At 37.5% G+C, this 8,332-nt stretch overlaps 1 protein-coding gene across 1 annotated transcript; it reads right to left on the reverse strand.

Annotated features, from left to right (window-relative positions):
- Nucleotides 1–237: 237 nt before the first annotated feature.
- LOC137717627 (signal peptide peptidase-like) lies at nucleotides 238–5,784 on the reverse strand. The gene is made up of 12 exons (XM_068457045.1): nucleotides 5,647–5,784; nucleotides 5,388–5,511; nucleotides 4,518–4,633; nucleotides 4,273–4,424; nucleotides 3,572–3,657; nucleotides 3,062–3,189; nucleotides 2,824–2,874; nucleotides 2,418–2,504; nucleotides 2,239–2,308; nucleotides 1,556–1,692; nucleotides 1,286–1,363; nucleotides 238–844 (listed from the first exon to the last, which is right to left on the reverse strand). Exons 2-12 carry the CDS (start codon nucleotides 5,425–5,427, stop codon nucleotides 764–766), a joined length of 1,026 nt encoding a protein of 341 aa, XP_068313146.1. The 5' UTR covers nucleotides 5,428–5,511; nucleotides 5,647–5,784; the 3' UTR covers nucleotides 238–763.
- Nucleotides 5,785–8,332: the final 2,548 nt, after the last annotated feature.

Raw genomic sequence — 8,332 nt, forward strand, 5'->3', positions numbered from 1 at the left:
AGCGATATCAAATAATGATATGGATTATGGGTATTTGATTATATGACAATCATTTTCGCTATAGGTAGTGCCAATGAACAATATATTGATTTCAAAAATATTTTTTTCGGTCCTGCGTGGTTACTCATTGTAGTTAATCTACCATATTGACAATGCATTTTTCTTAATACATCTGTTAATCAAACAGATGACAACTACTAAAATTCTGCATATCTCAAACAGTCAATAAACGAATTACACGTTGACAACTGTTACTAGTTTATTACGAGTGTTGTTATTTGGACCACATTCATTTATTACACTCACAGTCATGGAACCCACCTCTTCCCTTGCATCGACTTCGATCTGTAATAGTAACTTCCATGCGACCTACATTTTTGACAAGACGAACTACTTGAACTTACAGAGATGGAGATTCAAATTTTGGGGCGAGATAACAGACACATTGCCTTAACCAACTAGCCTAATACACGTCAACTCATTCCCTGAACATTGAAGTGTGCGATGAATCTATCAGCAAAATAAATGAACAACTCGAAATTTCTATGAAAATTAGATAGAAAAAGATTGGGAAAGGTTTCTGTATTAACCTAACATTGCTGTAATCGTTGCAACTTGTAAAAGGAACCGAAATATTATTTCTGTCCTCGATTCGAAAAAACTGTTTCAACGGCGTGCAGTTGCATAACTAGCCAAGAGCAAAACAGCGATTGTTTTTTGAGTTGGAAAGTTCTTTTCTGTGGCTTCTTCTCTGTATTTCAACTTACTCCACCTTCTTGATAGTTTTGGGATCACTTTCTTCTTCAGATATCACCGCGCTCTTCGACTCATCGAACGCCAACAGCTGCATCAATAGAGATCGGAATCTCACTCAGAGTATTTCAAAAAATATAAAAAAGATTTACAAATATGTACAAGAAGCGACGCACACGACTAGTTTTCACCCCTCTTTTGGATTTCATCTCTTAAAAAGTTAGCTTTAGTTTTCGTTTCCAATATTTCCTTCACCCCAAAACTTTAAGCCCCTTTTAACATCGACTTCACAAACATATATGATAGCATATATCTAACAAAAGGATTCCTAAGTCATTGGCCCGTCACTTGTACAGGAACCAAAACCACTAATGGGATTGCATATATTTTTTTTTCCTGGATTTATGTTGATATTATTACGGATTGTTTGAATGTAATGCCACAACTTACAAGTAAAAATATTCATAATCTGCTTTATGTAATAACATAAACCAAATACATTAAACAAGAAGGCATGGATGTTCACACATACCGGTTTGACGTCGCCATTCCATATGCAGTGAGCAGCCAAAAATCCAATAACAGATGGAACAATATACAACAGTGCAGGCTGTAAACAGAGAACAGAAAGGATGGATCAGGTAATTAATTAATTATGATGTACGGAGGAGACAAAAAATTAACGTAGAGTAAAGAAGTGGTCACTATAATAGATTGGGAACTTCAATTAAAATCAAGCCGGCTATTCATAGTGAGAACTAGGTGAAAAGTAATACAACAAACATAATTATGCCAAACTCACCTGTGCTGCCTGAAACCAGTTCATTACAACAATTGTGAGGACCAAACCAACTGTGTATCCCAAAAAAGCACTCTTGAAGTACTGGCCCTTTTTCCCCCTAGATACATCAAACCGCAAAGCCAACGCCACAAAAATACCTGAAGGAAGATATAACATTAAAAGTTAGAACCAACAACCAAAATGAAGAGATTTTACCGTGTCATTCTCAATCAGTAAAATCATTTTCAAGTAATTGATCGATCCCTGTTGTCCACAATACCAAAATATTATAATTCCGTGATAGGATTCAAAAGCAAAGAAAAGAAAATAAGAAAATAAAAGTACAAATAAACACAGTGAAAGCAAATGTTTCTGCTTCACAGCATTCCTCACCTATCCAAAAGTGGGAAATATAGATGCTAAATTATGGAAGACAAAATCAGGTGGCTTGTGGTCCCAGAGGATTCAAAACAAATGTCCTTACAAAATCCATTATGCTTAGGTAGCATATCAAATGGAAAAGAATGAGACCTGTTAGAACTTAGGTAGCATATCAAACCGTCTATTATACATAGATTTTAGTTCCACATAATATAACACTCAAACTCTATAGAACGAATTTACAACAAAATGAGAAATAAAAACCTATTAGAAAAATCATGCAGTAGATACAAGATAATAGCATATGAAAGTTTTAACCTTACCAGGGATAACAATATCACCAAGTCCAAGCATAGAAAATGGACGTGCAGCATCTGCTGTGGGGAACAACAGCTGCAGACCAATTAAATCATGGTTGCAGTAAGAGCATTAGAAGTTTTTCCACATCAGGAAGCCGACTATTTATTGGTAAAAAGATCTTTGATTAATCGGGAGTACAAACCTTTATAGGCGCATCAAAAGATTTGGCAACACTGACCATAACTGGAGTGAAGAAAACCCAGAAAATATCATACACAAAAAGTCCAGCCTGCAATGCACAAGGACCAAAGAGTAAAGAAAATACGTGTATATATATATATATATATATATATATATATATATAAATACACACGTGCATATACATGGAGTATTAGCATCCAATATTGCAACGGTCAGCAAGAGGAAACAAGGGGTATAATGATAAAATCACAGTGACCCGGAAACCGAAATACTAGATCAAGAGTTAAAGCAGTGAAAACAGAGATAGAAAGGAAGGTTCAGCAGCACAAGCGGTGCTAAAGACAAACAAAAGCAGATAGAAATACGTCAAATTTTTTTTGCAGAAATCCAAGGGTCCCTCTTCTTACCAAAAGGATAGCACCAGTCTTAAAAGACCCAAGAGAAAGCATTTCAATTCCCTGAAAAGAAAAATAATGAAATTCTTCAATACTCGGATTAAATAAACATTTCACAACATACGCCAGTGCAGGGTTAAAATTTAAAAGGAAAAGAAAAATACTACAAAACATATAGACAAGAGAAGAAATGATTATTAGAGAGGATGCTAAACATACTCAAATATCTATTAATCGGATGCTGACAGACCTGAATACAGAAGGCGAGCCCCAATATATTGTTAGCCAGCCAATGCTTCTTTGAAGCATACCATGCGCAGAAAAAGGTTCCAGGGATTGCAGAAACAATCTGAGATTTTGTGAACTCAATCTCTAAAGCTGTGAAAGAAAAGGTGCAAGGAAATTATCATTCTGCAGGATGCAAGCAAGATAATGTCAACTAGTTCAAACAAAAACTCAGACCACAAGACTATCAAACTGCTTTCACACAATGGTGGACCCATGTTAAAACAAGAGAGTCATTGATCCATAACGAAAATGTTTTTCTACCTTCCCAATAGTTATTAGAAGATCCACTAACTATATACACAACACTTCAAGCGATCATATTAATTTCTACACTCAGAAGAATTATAGCATAAAATAAAATCGAATTCATTGACATTGACAGTAAATCCAGAGTTTCAAAAAAAAAAAAAAAAAAAAAAAAAAAAAAAAAAAACTCCTTTGCAGAAAAAAAACTGAAAGGGACATCACATACACCGGAAATAAGGAAAACGCCAGACGATAGGGTCCTCATTCCAACTCTCTGGCAAATATCGTGCAATAGCAGGTAACAGTGTTGCCCTGTACACATAAGGGACATTAAAAAGTATAACAATAATATACAACAACCACAACAACAAAGCCTTATCCCACTAAGTGGGGTCGGCTAATATAACAATAAGAGTAAATTGTAGCTATGGTCCCTTAACTTTAACTCAATTGGAGCAATGGTCCCTCAACTAAAAATCCATTACCATTGGTCCCTCAACTCATCAAAACATGCAGCTATGGTCCCTCAACTAAAAATCCATTACCATTGGTCCCTCAACTTTAATTCAACTGGAGAAATGGTCCCTTAACTTTAACCCAATTGTAGCAATGGTCATTCCAACATAACTCGTTTTGACAAAATTTTTGACGTAGTTGACGAAAAGGACCATAATTACACACTTTGTTGAGTTGAGGGACCCTAATTATATAAATGGTTATTCCAACATAACTTATTTTGACAAAATTTTGACGAAATTGATGGAAAAGGACTATAGCTACACATTTTGATAAGTTGAGGGACCAATGGTAATGGATTTTTAGTTGAGGGACCATTGCTCCAATTTGATTAAAGTTGAGGGACCATTACTACAATTTACTCTAACAATAATATAGCAGTTGAAAATAAACTATAAATAAAGGACCTACGAGAGAGCGATGATCCCAAGAACAAAGAAATAGCACGTCAATACAGCATTGACCAAGTCTTTGGATAAGAACTTAAAAAGTAAAAATAGCGATAACAGCATTGCACTCCCCACAAATGGAAATCTCATGGCATGTTCATTAGACATTGTCTCCTGCATAATTGAATGAACGTGAATTTCTAAGCAGGGACAAGAATACAAGGACAGATGCATCACAAAACGAATAAAAAGGACAGTTGTACTTACCGAAGGTGGAGTTGGCTTCACAGACCGGTAGCAACCCACAAAAACCGTGAGACATGCAGTTAAAACTACATTTAGGTTTGGATCTACCTTCACAACAAGTGGTGCTAACGTTAAACCTGCAGCCAAAAGCAACTTAGTCATTTAATTGCCGAGTGATGACCATTCCACCAAACCTCAACCATGGCATCTAAACATTACAGAATATACACTGCAAATTTTTACTAGATAACTAAGATGCATTGCACTTATAACACTGGGATTGGGCATAAAAACAGATAGGCACGTAATCTCACATACTTTCCCCAAATTCGCTAGTCAAACAAGAACCGTGAGAGTGTACCAAGAAAATTTTTCATCCCCTTTTCACTTCAAATACTTATAGCAACGAAAAACATACAGAACGAAATCTGGCAGTGCATAAATTTTATTAGCCCACTTATCTCAACCACCAAGCATATCCTACAACATATCGGTCTTAAACCAAATCAATGTGTGGTTCTGTCATTCCCTAAATCCTGTTCATCATATCCCTACTTTCATAAACTAAAAGCAAGGCTATAAATAGCCAATTATATTCTAGTTCTTCAAGATTAGTCCAAGGCCACCAGATGCTCCTCAAATTTTGATTCTTTTTAAACAAAATAAATAAATAAATAAATAATTTGAAGCTTTTAGAGACTAGAGTGTCATTTTTCCTCACTGAAAGACCCATCAAGATTAATAATTTATGTAATTCTACTCCCCCGCAGATCCATAGCCCAATGAACAACTCAGTCTCAAACTTAATTTTTCCAATTTATACCCACAAAAAGAACCCAATAAATTAAAATTGAGAAAAGAAATTTAAATTACTGCTTATAGAGAGCAAACCTGCTAAGGCGATATTGGCAATCCGCTCAACGTTCTTCATCGTTAATGTAATCACTCCAAAGGAACCTGCTTCGAACTATAATTCCGATCAAATCGAACTGGACTAATACTCCTCCTGAAAACCCTATAAATGAGATCAAATTACAAGGTGAAAAACCAATCAAATTCCCCCAAAACGCAATCTCAATTTCAACAAAAGACGCCAGATTTACACACAATTTTGAAAATTGACGAAACTACCGCTCTTGTAAGAGAGGACCAGTGGGCCGCGACGCAGACGATTTTCAAACGGCCTCCTTCCGTACAGATCGGAGATTTTGATAAAATTTGCAAAATTAGGGTTTTACCTGAGGAAAGCAATCGGGGGATTTGGGGGTTAAAGTTACAAATCAGAGCCTGTCTAAGAGACGGGGCTGTTACGTGGGATTTGGTGACGGCCAATAAAGAAAGAGATTTTGTGAGAATTAAAACCGTGGTGTGGTCAAAGGTGGGCTTTTCATACGTGGCGGGAGGTGATTGGCGGTTGTTTAAGGAACTTGAGTTCGTATTTGCAATGTGGATCGTTTTGTCGGTCACAAATTTGATGACCGATTTATACCCTTTTTAAGTGAGCCACGTAGGTTGACGTCTAGCAGCCAATCATATTTCGCCATGTCGGATTTTGGTACCTCAAAAGATCTCCTTTTATAAGATTTTACCGGCTGACGTCAAAGCTTTTCCGTTTCTCTTTTTGGTCAAAACCGTACAATGGAATTTGTCCCATGTAGCTAAAACATTATAGATTGGGACTATTGCCCTTCTCCTATAGTACCTCACCCTTTTTTTTTTTTTTTTTTTTGGTTAATGAAGACAATTGGTGGTGAATTACTATTATCTACATATTCAGGCTCGGAAAAGACTAGTTGAGAATTGCACCATACTTATGGCCACGATCAAGTAGAATCACAACTTACAAAATATCGGACTTAGGATCTTCTTTTTTCCTTGAGAGAGCTGTTGTTCATATTTTTTCTTCCCTCATAATTACTCTTACTTGACTAACACTAATATTTTCTTAAAGTCAAATAAATTTTTTTAATTAAAGTTTATGTATAAAGAATATTCAAATTGAGTGGTGGAAACAATAATTGTGGCGCGGTGTGATAATTATGGTAATGATTTTGATGATAATTATTGGAACGTGTTGATGCACAAAATCGGCGAGGACTTTGGTACAACAGAAAATGTCAAGTTTGTGACCTTCGCTAGGTTGTTCTGGTCATTAGTGTGGATAAGTATGTAAATGAATAGAGACAGGGAAGCAAATAACACAAGATGTACGTGGTTCACCCAGATTGGCTACGTCTACGGAGTAGAGGAGTTTTCATTGGTTGTGAAGGGTTTACACAAATACATAGGTTCAAGCTCTTTTTTTGTGAGTTCTAGTGAATAGTTTAGTACAAATGACATTAGAGATTATTGTGGGGAGAATGATCTCCTTTTATAGAAGAGAGTTTCTAGCTTTGTTCTGACATTGACACGTGTCGTGTTGTGATTGGCCTCTGATATCGACACGTGTCGCGTTGTGATTGGCTTCTGATACCGACATGTGTCGTGTTGTGATTGGCCTCCTGATTGGAGGAAAAGTCTTGTGCGTCCTTGACGGTATGCTGTTGACCGGTGCTTAGTAGTTTCGGGATTGGTCAAGTATGGTACAAACAGTGCTCCCCAAAGTTCCCGAGTGAGGGAAGCTCCTCGGTTGGGGACTTGCAAGATCCAAGCCATTGAGTAATCACGAAACTTCCAAGTACCAAAGTGTGGTGTTGCCTTCACTTGCCTTCTATGTCCTGTAAGTAGATGTGGCATCTTCTCTTGGAAGTACTTTTCCTTCATCTAGGAGTGGTATCTTTGGTTGGCGTTGATGCACAAGGTAATGTATCATTTTCAGTTGAAGCTTACTTGTAGTTTCAGGTTTGGTCAAGTGCGATACAAACCATATAGTAGGAGTCCTCCAACTCTCTAAGCGAGGAGATTTGCCGAATGAGGTGACAGACAAGGTAAGCAATCAGGGTTCCAAGCAATCAGTCTCAGATCGGTAGGTTGATCTTGAGTTCCGGTTGATTGTACTCATTCTCCCTGTCCCTTATTCAGCAATAAGGATAAAGAGAAGAAACAGGGAGAAGAGATGATATGAGGTACTCTCATTTTTGGAGAAGACAGACAAATCGGCACGTGCTTTGTTGTACTTGACATTCCACAAGTGTATTCTTGAATTGGGCTGGAGGGTTTTCTGGTTTCCTCTAAAGGAGTGAGCCGACTCCAGAATTTGAGGGTCAATCCGTCAAACCTGGAGTATGCTCAATCCTGATGATATGGGATACTTTTCTTGTTTGACAAAGTAGTAGATGTGGTATGGCGAAACTTTGTTCTTCGACGACAGTGCTAGCAAAAGGCTGTTGAGGCTTCTCGATCTCTTCAATTAGAGTAATGATGCCGAGCTTAGATTTGACTTAGGCTCTTCCGTCTGGATTGTGCGGTTCCACAAGAAAGGGTGTCGTGCTGTAGTGATCTGTTCTAGCTCATGGTTGAACATTCTGCTTCAATCTTTTGTATAGCAGAAATGGTACGCAACCTTTGCATTTAAATGGCCCTTCAGAGCACTACTTCTCAGTGACTCATCCATGCTTGGCAGCTTCAATGTAAAGAGCCAATATCGTACCAACTGTTTTGAGGTATTTGCCGAAGGAATTCATGACCTTGACAACAGTTGAGGATGAGTACTCGAGAGCAATGCTAGGCAAGTGACCAGGCAAAGGTTCCGGATGTGGGATGTGATATGGGATACTCTTGCTTTCAACCCTGATGATATGAGATATTCTTGCTCTGATATGGCTGGTTGGCATGGGTATTATCAAAGGAGAAGAAAACGGAGTATTTCGAGAGGCTAAATTGGGAGTGCCATTTCG

This window comes from Pyrus communis, chromosome 15 (assembly GCF_963583255.1).
Source record: "Pyrus communis chromosome 15, drPyrComm1.1, whole genome shotgun sequence".
In the NCBI taxonomy this organism is placed as follows: Eukaryota; Viridiplantae; Streptophyta; class Magnoliopsida; order Rosales; family Rosaceae; genus Pyrus; species Pyrus communis.

Coding starts and splice junctions, on each gene's coding strand:
- LOC137717627 (XM_068457045.1), bottom strand. CDS start 5,427: ATGAAGAACGTTGAGCGGATTGCCAATATCGCCTTAGCAG. Junction 3,190..3,571: donor GCGTTTTCCTTATTTCCGGT/GTATGTGATGTC, acceptor TTTCTTTCACAG/CTTTAGAGATTGAGTTCACA. Junction 845..1,285: donor GGAATGGCGACGTCAAACCG/GTATGTGTGAAC, acceptor CTATTGATGCAG/CTGTTGGCGTTCGATGAGTC.